The 14,069-nt window shown below is 33.7% G+C and overlaps 1 protein-coding gene across 3 annotated transcripts in view; it reads left to right on the top strand.

Annotated features, from left to right (window-relative positions):
* GLRA3 (glycine receptor alpha 3) overlaps positions 1-14,069 on the top strand; it is an 86,377-nt gene that overhangs the window by 13,064 nt on the left and 59,244 nt on the right. For 2 of the 3 annotated variants that reach the window (XM_071432102.1, XM_071432101.1), the window contains exons 2-3: positions 8,374-8,501; positions 13,753-13,820. In XM_071432102.1, the coding sequence (XP_071288203.1) occupies positions 8,374-8,501; positions 13,753-13,820 (196 nt within the window). Of the gene's footprint in view, positions 1-7,496; positions 7,702-8,373; positions 8,502-13,752; positions 13,821-14,069 lie in introns of all 3 variants that reach the window. The other variant, XM_071432103.1, reaches the window with a different exon arrangement.

The raw sequence follows: 14,069 nt of genomic DNA, 5'->3' as shown, positions 1-14,069 counted from the left end.
AGTTCAGTTTCCCTGAGTTCACAATACAGATAATGTAAAGAGCTTGTCTTCCAAGGATAATTCAGAAAAGGAGATGAATTTTGTATTGCTTTGTTTCTCAGAAGAAAGTATCTCTGTTTGAGCTAGAATGGAGCAGCAGTGACAGATTATTTATTATGTCACTTTCAGTACTGGGTCCATGCAGCTGTGACCGCCTGACATAGCTCCTGGCTTTCCAGAATGGCCCTGGATTTTCATAAATAAATATTACTGATGAATGGCCTCCAATCAGAAAAGTCTGTTTGTCTTTTATTTTCTATGAAGCATTTCAATTTTCAGTAAAGAGGTTGGGTTTAAATTTTATTGAAATTTAAAAAATAATTGCTTAAAAAATTTTTATCCTGTCTTCTGAACTCCCTCCACAATATTTGCTAATCTTTAAAGTTTCCAAATTTAAAATTCTTTATTGCAGTAAACCACCGAGACTTGTACTTCTCTCCTGACACATCTACCTCAGTCAGTTTAAACACATTACACCTCAAAAGAATATCTGTGTCATGCCACTTAACTGAACAAATGCATTTCAATGATAAATGATGAAAAAATTTGGAAAAACCTTAGCCTTATCCTAAAAAATCAAAAAAATTAGTATTGTTTATGCTTTACGGTAATGGATTACATTTTTTGGTGTAAAATGGAAAGCAGTTTTTGTCATTCTAAAAAGAGCAGGGTTTATTTTTGTAAAAACAAGGAAAACACTAATTTGGATCGGCTTGAGGCCTTCAGAAATCATTCCTGTTATATTTTATTTTTTTATTCTAAGATATCACATGCTGAAACATTCTACTCTCAAAAAGGTATTTTTGTTCAGGTTTATGCACCTCTTGACTAATGTGTGCAAATTATGCTTACTATAAACTCTGATCTTGTTAGTCCTTCACCTACTTAATTAGTAGATCAGATAGTTAGAGACATTACCATTACAAAAAAAGCCATATTTTTGTACCATTACAAAAATGTTTCTGACCTCATCAAATTAAAAGCTTGCTTTCCCCATTAATTCTACCAAATGTATTTGATGAAGTTCTGTATCATTCACAAGAGGCTTTGAATGCTTTCTTCATATCACAAAATCTTACTGCTAAAGTTTTCAAAAAGCAAGACACCATCAGATGATCCAACACCTCCAGTTAGAGGATCATTTCCTTCCTAGCAGACCTCTTAAATTACATGGTTACACTGAATATTTTTTGTTTTAAAAGCTGATGAAGTCTATCACCATTGCTTACAGCTATAGAATCAAGGACACTAGTCATGAGGTTAATTCTCCTAGCCATTGCTGGTGAATCAGTGAGTAAGTACCTCTCAAATAATTTACTGAAATGCTATTGTGTAGCAATGTATGTGAGATGCAATTAAATGCATATTGGCTGCAGTTTTTGCTTTCCTTCTAAGGGTGTAATTAATTTCTTTGAAATTCTCCGGGAAGTATTTTCACATGAAGTGCATTAAAACATTCAAACATCAGCTGGAGAGAATGGACCACTAACACAACATCCAGTTGCTCCAGGGGTTTGGCCACACTTGCTGTCTGAGAGAATAAGTTAAATAATGAAATGAAAGACCTACTGGACCATCACAATGCATGTAGTGGCACTGTAGTATGCATTGTAAAATGAAATGCAAAACTTCAACCTCTCTGAATTACTAAAATGGATTGTTTTCAAGACAAAATTAGTAATTTTTGATCAGATGAAATGAATCCCCAGGACAAATGTGACAGTAACTCAGTGTTAAGGTGAGAAAACATTTTTTCAAGAAAAAATGCGTTGGTAGTTTACCTATGGAAGGGAGAAAATGAACTTACCATATAATTCAAAGATAATTTGTATCAGTTGAGTTCAAAAGTAAGTCTGTGAGACTCTGGAGACTACTCAGAGCTAATTTGGATAAATTAGCAGATTGTCCTAAACTGGACTTTGAAACATCTCTCTAGGAAGTTTCCAGGAAGGTATAATTACAGCATGCCGTATTCTTTCTCTGCCTGTCACCTCCCTGTAGCAGCAGCAAAATGAGAAGACTCAGCAAATGGTGAAAGATGTAATTTCTTCCTTCCCTTTTGTCTATACTGTTCTTATTAAGCCCCTCTGGAGTGACACAATCTTTTTTATAGAAATGCTGATAGTACTCCATCACCATTTTTCTTCAATATTTTCAAACAAATATATGTATTTTTAAGGCTGAAACCACACACTGAAAACAATTTTTAATATCCTACCTTGAAGATGAATGTTTAAATGAGGGAAATCAGTAAAAAAACAGCACTTTCTGCAGTACAAGAATGATAAGTCTCAAAGGTAGGAGGCCTGAAATTACATTTGAAAATATTCCTTTTAGAATAAAGATTGTATAAAACACTTTCATATGTAAAGTTTCTTTCCCTTGTTTGTGCTTTCCTAAAAATGTGCAGAAGGTTAGGATAGATAGACACAACTTAAAGGTAGAACACAGTAGTTCTTCAGGGAAAAAAAACAAAAAGACATGGGAAAACAATCTGATTATCTGATTTTTTTTCAGCCTTAAATGTTTTAGAGAAGGAAACATTTGTGGTAATTGTACATGCCCTTTGAAGAGTTTTTTCCAATAGTTTTCTTTTGGAGGAAGAGAAGAGAAAGATGTTCTCTTACAAACATTCCTACTTTAAATAGATATTTCAGGAGAACAGATTCATGACCCATGCTTTATCTTATTCATGACCCGTGCTTTATCTTGGTACCTAAATTGCCAGCTGATAGATGAGACCTCCCATTTAAATTCTGTAGATTTTGGTGCTCTGGCTGTATAGCTGTGTTAACTATACTTTTTTCAGACTTCTGTAGCAGCAAATATTTTAAAAACATAAAAGAATCAATAATAATGTAAACATATTCTCAGGAGAGGATTAAAAAATAGCTGAATCCCATCACCTGCAATCACAGTCATACATATCACACTATCCTAAGGCCTAGCTCCATCTTGAAACACACAGGGCTATCTATCTCTGCTCAAAGTGTTATACTATTCCATAAATAAAGTGTTTCAGTGATTGAAAGTCTTTTAATTTTGATCTAAATTTATTCCTGGCAACTTCACATCCGTTCGCTTTCATGACAACATTATCATTTAGCTTACAATTCTTTATTCCTTGCAGGTGCATGTCATAGACAGAATAGTTGCCTCTCTTTTTCCTAGTTGTGGTCAACCTCTGATTCTTTAAACTGCTTCTTGTTTCTGGGCAGCTCAAGTGCACTTTCCATTCCAGAGCTCAAGTTCCCACTGTGCAAGGAGCTGATGCTCATACAACTGCTTAGTAAGTCAAATACCCAGCTGTGAAAGGAATTGAGCAAGATGAGCCAACATTACAGCTGTAACTTTCAAACCTCATTACAGCAACTGCAAGCCTGCGACCCAACCCCTGTGTAGAAGGACCCTGAGAAGACATCATTTCACACTTGGAACTATGCCCATTGCTTCCCTTCCTTCAATCAAATCAATCAAGTGCCTTTTGACAGTCTGAAGATTTCTGCATCATATTTGCAATGTTTAATTTGAATTTAGCCTGCTTTTCTATATATCATTCCTTTTCACCAAGCTAGCCATATATGAAGAACAATACCTCATATTTTATTAAATTGTTTCATCCAGAAAGCTGTATTGTCTTAGTTGGTACAATCTGATCTTCTGTTATTAAATTATGTGTCCAAATTCCCATTTGAATTTGTCCAACTCTCATTGGTTTTTCTTCTGCTTTTATTCTTTAGATAAATGTCCAGCATTTTCTGCTGTCTTGAGATATTTATACACTTCAATCAAACTATTTTTTTTCAGTCTTCTTTTTTGATAAACTAAGAAGATTAAGCTTCTAAAGTCTCTTACTTGAAGCAAATTTCCCTAACTCTCAGGTCATGGTTTAGTGGCTTTGTTCAGTACCTCTCCAAATGCTTTAATGTCCTTTTAAAACTCGGATGTGGAATTTGATGCAACATCCCAGAACTGGTCTCATTAATATCATATAAAATAATAAGTGACCTTCATGCTTCTACTCACTCTTCCAATCTTTCCACACCACTGGATAACACAGCACAGTGAGAACTTCACCACAACAGTGCTGAGTTGTTTCAGGAATTCTGAATCCTTCACTGCTTTCTCATGTTCACAGTTCATACATCTCTTAATATACTCACTCTAATTGTTTTAAACTCTCCTACTTAAATGGGCTGACTTCAGGAAAGAGGTTGTTTTCTTCACATCATCAGAATTTATGTGTCTGTCAATTCTTTTTGCATTTCTTAGTTTCAAACCATCAATTGCTTTGCATTTTCTTTCCAGATTGTAGATGGGATTGCTGAACACCATTCTTAAAAGTAGCTTGCTTTCTCAAATTTAGGATGTAGTAGCTGATCTAGAGAAGCTGCATCTAGTCTGTGTCAGGCTGCTTCTTCTCTCTAACATTTATATCCCACTTGAAATATCTTCAGCTTGACCTAACAGTTTCTGATTTAAATATGACTCTTTGTAGGTAAAGCACCTGTGATTTAGGAGAGTTTTCTATGTCCGTGATTGAAATTCCAACTTGACAGGCTTCAAGGCATTGATGCAAAGCTCATCTGTTCTCAGATTTTCAGCAAAAAAAAAGGTTAATGGACAGAATAGACCAGAGACAGGAGTAATTATAGTCCTTGTGATTCTCATTTTCTGATCTTGTCTGGTGTTGTGTGACAGCTTATTTGAAACAAAAACTGTAAATTTTAATGGTGTGAATTTGTCTGGTCAGAAATAATTTTTTAATATATCTTTTGACATTTTCAATTTTTTTCTTGATTCTTTTCCACAATTTCAGCTATCAAATTTCTTTTCAATTGTTTTTGAAGGCTTAATTTACATTTTAAAGATTTTCAGGAGACATCCAGGAAATTGAAGTCAAGTACTGTTCTAAGTCTGAAACTGGAAAATAGCATAAATCCTTATAACCGATAGTAATATTTGCAAATAGCTCACAGGAACAGCTCAGAATCACTCCCAGGGAGAGCATTCTTGTTGGGAACTTTTCCTCATAAAATATGAACAGACCAGAAGACTGTCAGGTTATAATCTCTCTCCAATAAAAGACTTCAGCAATGGGAAGCTTCTACCTCCAAAAAAGTGTACAGCTTTCTTTTTCAGTAATTTAAAGTCACATTATGACTTTATGTTAAACACAAGTCCATTATACCTTGCTGATATTAAAAATCTTGCTGATATTAAATTCCTATAATTCTTTCTGTTAGAAAATGCATGTACAAATTCTTTAAAGTACTGTGACAGGTCAGAATGAATTCCCTCTGGAGGCACGCAAAGCCATTCCTGGACTTATGCAATAGTTGTGTATTGAGGACAAAGTTATGTGCATTATTAACACTAAAAGGAGCTCAATTCTTGGTTCATGAAAGGAGTATACCCTCCTCTAACCCCTTAGCCAGAGGCCTAGCTTTCAGAGGCACTGTGCAATAAAACTGAAGAGCCCTTACCATGCAGAGTAAATTTTTATATTAATCTAGACACAGAAAATCCCTTCCCAAAATGCAGTGCTTTACTTGCTTTTACTACATTATCAAGTCTAGCTCCTTTTTAACTAGATGAGTATTCCACATGCCAGCTTTGACTGATGAAAGTTTTATTTGTCGAACAGTATTCTTGAAATACATATTTTCAATAAAAGTTAAATCAAAAGGGCAGAATTCTGCAGAACTCAAACAGCTTTTTCTCATTACACCCCAAGCTTAGTAAAAGGGAAAATATTCCTTGAAGAAATATTTAGCTACAAATTACAAATGACTTTTGAGATAAAGCTTCTTTATATAAAAGGTATTAATTATGCTGAGTGTATTCTTTTCATAAGCAGGCATTGAATTATTCAAGATGCTCTGAGACTTAAAACTTACTAATGAAAGCAAATACTAATGATTCCATCATACGAAAAGGTAAATGTCACTTTGAGAAAATCCATAGTCACAGCAATTTCTATTTTTCCCAGTTAGCATTAGTTACCCTAATTTCAAATTACTTTATTCCATGACAAAGCAAGAGCTACAAGTACAACAAAGAAAGATTTACAAAAATTCCAGTGAAGTAAAAATAGAGCAAAGAAACAAATTCTTCCTTTCCAGCAAATGATATTCAAGCAAACAATGGACTTTTCTATATTCGAGTTCTGGATAATTTATATATATTAAGAATAAAAATATAGGATTGCATATCCCATAGTATAGAAATTTCATATACCCAAGGAATAGAAATATAAATTCCTTACAGAAGACTACCAGAAAGAAATCTAAGTGTTTAAGTGTATATACTAAGTGTGTGCACGCAGTAACTCGCTTCTCCTACCTTCCAAGTAGATAATACCCAACAAAGGTAATCTGACTCTTGTATCCTATTTGCTGTATTAGTGATGTCTTACAGAAATAGTAATCACTACAAGTTGTAATAATGTGAGGAATAAGATCCGTTCAGAATGATTGATAATGAATTATCCTATTGTGGCAATAGGATAATTTCAAACTGAACTACAAAAAGAATATTTTGAATACTTACTTTCTCAGAAATGGAAATACATTCTGCAGCTATGGGAAGAAATAAAAAACGAAGTTAGCTATTGAAAGAGAGTAAAGAAACATTTCTTACTGAAAGAGATACCAAAATATTGATAACCATTTAGAAATATCCAACAGCTTAACAATTTATGAACAATTTAAGAATATACTAATCAACTTACATATAGAATAGAATAAACACTTGCTAAGCAATTAACTCAAGGATAAAATTTAAACCTTTTGCTTTTATATTACAACTAAAAGACCTAATTTCCATTTTTAATTAAAATATGAGCAAACTAGCATTCTAGAGGTTTCTGTGTTCATATTCTATACGTGCCCAAGTTTGTAACTCTCAAGGACTAATATGAAATCCTTTTTTATTTAAGATAATAAATCCAAATTTCAAACTTGAAGACAAAAATTTTAGCAGACCTTCTAAATGGAAGTTTCTATAAAACTGTAACTTTTAACATCCTGGATAAAAGAGTCGTGGAAAGAAAGAAATTACGTTCTCAGTCTGTGCTCCACATGGCCTATGCATGCACACATACTTGTATGAAATTTTTCCATTTTGATATTCCATCCATTGTTTAGAAGCAAAATTTAGCATGGTTTTTTTATGAGTCAAAAAATTCCTTAAGTCTTTACATTATTCCCTGTGTTTACATCTAAACAAAAACATATTTATGTGGTTCTAAAAGAGTGACTTGATATGGAGACAATGAATTGGGTAAGTAAAAGAGGTTTAAGTCCTTCTGTAATGGATTTTTGACTTGAATTCAGCACAAACATGCAAAGCTCTTGATCTTTTTTGAGACTCCAAAAGCCACAAATAGTTTCAATTGCACCGTGTATCACAGTATTACTCAAAATTTATGTATTTTCTGACTGTTATTTTTCCAGTGTGTTGGACAGCACTCAAGAGTTGTTCCACAAAACAAAAATCTTTCCTTTGGGTCCCATGGCAGATCACAGCGCTCTCTTAACATGTGCAGAACACACTTTAGAATGTCAGTGGGAGTTGTGCATGCATATGAAGAGGGAGCTATAGGAGATGACATTTGACATGTGGCCCTGAAGAAAAGTTTGCCCTAAAACAGTTTCTTCAGTAAGTTGTTAGGGTTTTGCTTCGTTTTTTTGGGTTTTGTTTTTGGTTTGTTTTTTTTTTTTTGGTTTGTTTGTTTGTTTGTTTGTTTGGTGGGTTTTTTGGTTGTTTTTTTTTTTTACCCACTCAAAGACAATGTTAAATACCACCTGCCAAGAGACTGATCTGTTTTATTAGTTACCTATCAACATAAAACAAAAATTGGTGATAGTAGTACTATTTTAATAAACTCATCAGTACTTCTTTTTTCTTCTGATCCAGGCTTCTCTCACAGCACACACAGTTAAAATAGATCAGTCTCAGAATAAACTCCACAATAGGACATTCCACATATGAAGATGACATTATTTAAGTCTGTGATAATGATATTGATTATTGCTGACTGAAAATGTTATTAATCTTCAGAAGTTCTGAGGAAGAAGTAACCTATAACTGTGCAGCATAGCAGAATAAAATGCATGTATGAAATGACAGATATAGAAAGAACTTACTATTTTACTTTCTTTACTACTACTGTTTTTGAAGTATTATCTAGCTTGAAAGAGTGTCTTGGCTTTCCTGTTTTCCCATTCCTACAAAAATGAACTATGATTGACTAAATAAAATCAAAGTTTTGCTAACAAAACTTCTAACAAATTTTTGTTTGTTTGTTTGTTTGTTTTTCCTTGCTGCTAGCTTGGTAGCCACAAAGGAAACAGACAGTGCAAGATCTCGTAGCATGCCAATGTCACCATCTGATTTCCTGGATAAGCTAATGGGAAGGATGTCAGGCTATGATGCGAGGATCAGACCAAATTTCAAAGGTAATTTCACAACTAAACTTTCAGGTTTTCAGTATGTCAGTATTACTGCACACAAAAATGCAATTTCTTAAACAAATATGAAAACTAGGAGGTCCATTCACTCAAAAAAAAAAAGTGCCTTCTTTTGCATTTCTTTTATATGTGTGGTAGTTCATTTCAGTAGCAATACGCTCTACACCTGCCACTTTCACATCTGCCCAATTGCAGGCCTTCAGTAAATATACCTTATCCTTAGATTTGAGTTATCTGATATGATTTGTTAGTTTCTTGCATTTCCTGAAATGCTTACTGATGGATTCAGATTCCCAGCTTGGATTGCCATAGCATGAAATACTACAGAAAGCAAGCTCTATGAAAGATTGGACAAATCTTCATATCTGTCTGATTCTCAAGAGTGTGTTAATGACATTGACCATCAAACTCAGACAGCTTATCTTAGTTATCAATTCTACCACAAAATTATATTCCTCTTTCTTGGGCACCATTTGTGCCTTGAAATGACAAAAGGACCATCTTTCCTCTTGTTCTTTTCCCTGTTCTCAGTTCTCCACTGAAATTTTAAGTTCTCAATACATGGAATTTTGTCTTGGCACGTGCCTTTTATGCGCTTATCACAAAGGAGATTCAATTAAAACAAAGCAGTTTCAAAGGCTGTAACAGTTTGCAAATGGAATGACTGCACTCTCCTGAGGGTCTTAGCATATTATCTAGATTCAGGCACATTAGAGCATTTAATGAAGGATTACACAAACTATATTTTTATATGAATGTGGAAAGTATCATACATACAAAGGCCATCCATTCTAGTTTGGGAAGTCTGGGTAAATTTGACTAGTGTTCTTTCTGAAAAAAAAGGAGATCCAGTGTTGTAGTGGAACCATATTTAACTATATTACTGAATTTTTAAACAAGGTATCAGTCTTTAAATTATCCAGAATATAAATAAAGTTTTGAAAGAACAAACCTATTGTGATTAAAAATTATATTATTCTTACTTTGCCTTAGTTGCTTTGTTCTATACCTATCTTCTTGAGTCCAAGAGATTCTCTTAGCTCTAGCATTTCACGTAAGCCCCATATAAGGCTTTACTCCATGTTTACTACAAAAATTTTCCTTCAAGCTTCAAGCAGTGCTTTCTCCTCTAAGTCATCTGTCACTGCCTTTCCATCTTAATTGTTATTCAGCAAGAAATGTTATAATTTTTTGACATCTCCAAGTTCCAGAAACTTAAGTGGTTTTGACTCTAAAGCCACTGACATGTGCTGGTTTTACCAGAATTTGCTCAGTCTGATTCATAAGGACCATGTAAGAGATTTGTCAGATTACTTCCTCATCAGCAAACCATAAACAGTTGCTTGTGTGTATGTAAACTTGTTACCCAGGATTTACTGCAGCTGGAGATGCTTTGCTCTTTTTTACGTTAATGGTGCTGATATTTCTCAGGAAATTATAAACGTGCACTGGAATTTTAAACACATCTCTACATGATTTGGGGATTGAATTTTATAGTTTGTCATGGATGGCATCCAATCACAATCTTCTGACGGGGCAACAGGGAAGAATAGGCAGATGGTTTAGAGATTATGAAATTAAATGCAGTACTTCTTGAAAGTATAATTCAAAGGATTTAGAGCTTTGTTTTGTAACTATTGAGACTTAAAGAGACAAAACCTAATTTGACGTTGTTCCTTTTCAAAAAGCACACATTCTAAATCTTCTGGACAGCTATGCAGTTTTAACAGATCTGCTCAGAATGATTCAGACCTACCACTAAGAATAAGTATCTCCTTAAGTGACTTTCCCACTTTTTGGTTAGTTTTATTACTCCTGCAACAAGTGCTGGGGCTTAATGCCTTTTTAAAGGTTTTAAATTGGTGACAGCTTAAAAGAAAGAGGGTAAGTACTAAAAAGATAACTCAGACATTAATTTTAAATCATTTTCCAGTAAAATTCTTATGCAGACAAGATTTTTAATTACCGATTTTATTCATAATTAATCTTGGTCAAGGAGACAAAATTATATATTTTGTCTTTGTGGTCTGCTTTTGGATATGGAATATTGCATATGAGTTCTTGTTCAAAAAATATAATCGAGAAGACATGGTGTTTATTCAGCTGTGGAATACACCAGAAAATTGAGAATCATTGTAAAAGCTTTGTTCCAGTTGCAATTTTTTTTTAAATGTTACATTAAACCTATAGTAAAGTGCTTCTCTTACTCAGTGTCCCATTGCAGATGATATCCATTCCTGCAAGTATGGAAAATACTTCATTGCCTTTTAAATTTGAGCACAATTATGTAATCTAGATGTAAAAAATTTAAATATTAAAGTAAAAATTTGGGCATTTATATAGGAAAATGCAAAATATTACTTGCCCTGATATTGGCAAGAATTTTTCAGCAATCATTAGTTTAGAAGCTTTGAAAACCAGGACCTAATTAAAAACAATTTTAATTTAGTTACATATGCTCTCCTGATCCCTTCTGGAAACTATTTCTATTTTTGGCCTTTTCATTATTTTCTGGCAATAAAACCTTTGTTTTTTGGAATATTAAAAAGAATTTTTTGTTTGCTTTAAATTTGCTTATTAATTTACTGGTTTTATTGCCATGTGACATACTAAGACATAGATAGAGAAGTATTACCTCCTTTTGATCTTTGCAAAGTTGTGTATTTGTAATTACTGCCCACTGTATACCTTTTCCAGTGTTTTCTACTTAAGCTGGTTTTGTGTGGCAGCTTTTCATAGAATTTTTGATTCTTTTTGACATCTTTCTCCCGAATATATATATATATTAATTCATGTAATGTATTTATATATAATATTAATCTGTATCTCTTATTTATAAAACTTCTTATTATTTCTACCAGTTTGGCTGGTAGAGAGGTAAGATTTGCAGGAATAAAGTTCATGTTCACGTCCCCCTCCATCATACCTGAAATCTGGGGGTTTTTTTTTGTTTCAAGTTATACTTGCAGAACAAGGTAGACATTTCCACTGATTACAAAATTGACACAGGTGACAGCTGACTCACAGTGAATTGTATTTCCACAGTTCTGCAAAGATTTTTATAATGTCTGGATTTATATCACCTCAGCTGGTCAGTTTGTTCCTGTTCACTTGGTGTGAAATGTCTTCTACAGTCTTCATACAAAATTCCAGCAGAATGGCTCTAGTATTTGACACAGCCAGCAATTGGAGACAAATGCTGCTACAAAGACTTCATTTGGCTTTTCTGCTCTGACCTTCTTCACTTCCGTGGATACTTTTGTACCTTAATCATTTTCTTTCAGCTTTCAGATCTTGGCAGGATTCTATTTTTAATGCCTTGTAGATAGCGATCATTGTTAGCTTTTCTGTCTCTAGTGAGTTTTAGCTCTATTTCTTTTCTGCCTCTCTTTAATCTATGTTCAACTTGCCTGAATTCCTGTGTTGGAACATGACTTCCAGCTTTTACAGCTTCTCATTCGTGATTCTTTGTGACCATATTCTGGGAAGTTCATTTTTACTCTCAGCACAGTGTCTTTGAGTTAGCTCTAAAGCATTTGGAGGCTACTTTTAGCTTCTACTTTTGTGTCCCTTTTAACTAGCTATTAACTGTTTTATTGTAATTTGAAAGTAGGCATCAGCACTGTAGTGATTTAGAGCTTATTCTTAATAAAAGCAACTATGTTGATAAAGCAAACATATTTTAAAGTATAGTGCCATTTTAAACAAGATAGCATCACATCAAATTTGAAAGGATGGCAGGTACTACAACATGGAAGTGTTTGAAAGAAACCTGCCTTGCAAACAAATTACTAATATGGGCAAGAAATACAATTTTTTCCCTGACAGTTTTTAGTGACTGCCTTCATTCATAGACCCTACTTTTCCCTTCCCCCTTGATCCTTTTCAGGAGTCGAGCATGTAAAGCTTTTACTGAATTCTCAGAAGTACTGGATATGCTCCACAACTCTAAAGAATTAACTGTGTATCAAAGTGACTGCAAGTGCTACCTCCTTACCTGAGAATTCTGCTCCATAGGTGTAGTCTTGTGTATTGCAAAGACTCAAGTATGTGTTTAAGTGTTTTGTTAGAATTGTTGTACAGGACTTCAAAACAATTTCTGCTCTCAGAAAAGAAAGCTGGATATTCCAAGTTCTCTCCTATTGGGAGAATTTTTAATGGACATTCTGATTCTTCAAGTATTTAATGTGAAATTTATTGGTCATGTTAGATTTTGCTAGTAGTAATCCACCAGTAGTGGCAGAGGAATTTTTTTTCTTCAGTGACACTAAAAAAGAGATATTGCATAAAGGTTTATAAGACCAGTCTTCATATTCCAGATACAGATCTCTCATTGTTAGACTGCTTACAACTACAAAAAGAATCCACATTCTCCAATGCTGAAGTGGTTTATTGATATAAGAATACTGAATTTTAGGAAGGTAACAAAAAAAACCCAAAAACTGGAGATGGAAAAACCTTGCTTGGTTTGGACACAGACTGAAATTGATAAGGAATAATGGAAAAATTAGCATGTTTTTCCACAATGTCATTTTTAAAGTGACTTCTGGAAAATAATTTAAACCCTTTTCCATGAAGAGGCAATTCCTTGCTCAGTTATCATAATGACTGCTCTGCCACTATTGATTCTTCAAAATGCAAGATAAGACAAAACAACAGTTGACTGAGGGCCCATGGTAACAAAGAATTCAGTTATAAATGGACTCAAACATTTTGTGAATTTAAGAGAAATGGGAATAGAATCTAAATTACTTTCCTGTAAGCAGTAGAGATAAGAGCAGCAATAATGCATTTATTTTCCCAGTGATGACAGATAACATTGAAGGTAGAAGCTGCCTTGAGTGAAGAAAGTCACTTTCCCCTCTAATTGTTGTGAGAAGTGACATGCATTCTCACTGAAATACACATAAAATATTTTTACTATATATTTCAAATGGGATGTTGGGGTTTTTTTTCATTTTTTGTATAGAAGCATGTGTGCAGATTTATACTGAACTTTGTTTCTGTGGGTTTTTTTAAAATTGCTAAATGTGGTCAGATAGGTAGCGTACCTGTGACAAAAATCAAAGAAAATTATAAGAAAACATTAAATTTAATGTGTGTTAAATTAGTTATGAATGTAGCATTATTTCTTCCAAAGTCAGTAAATATTGTTTACAGTGGTTTATATTGAACAATCAATCAATAAGCAATAATTCTGGAACAGGGACTGGTGGGGTTTTTTTTTTCTCTTTTGCAGGTCCTCCAGTTAATGTCACATGCAACATATTTATAAACAGCTTTGGATCCATTGCAGAGACAACCATGGTAAGATATTTTAACTAAGTCAATGTTTGAAGTTCAAGTGAAATATGTTCCATGAGCTCTAAAGCTAGCTAGGGCTTCTCTTCAGCTGGAACTCAGTGAAGAAGGAAATCCACTTCTGAGAATGGAAAGTGAGAATTCCTAATTTGGCAATTGATTTTTTTTTCCTAACAAAAATTTAATCATTATACCACCACACACAAGTAAAAGTAAAGCCAAGGCTAGAAGGCTTTTTTTAATTATTTCAACCTA

Source organism: Agelaius tricolor, unplaced genomic scaffold, assembly GCF_023055355.1.
Source record: "Agelaius tricolor isolate 1412-34295 unplaced genomic scaffold, bAgeTri1.0.p SCAF_8, whole genome shotgun sequence".
NCBI lineage: Eukaryota > Metazoa > Chordata > Aves > Passeriformes > Icteridae > Agelaius > Agelaius tricolor.
The sequence above is the reverse complement of the archived record's forward strand: the minus strand, read 5'-3'. Positions and strand labels throughout refer to the sequence as shown.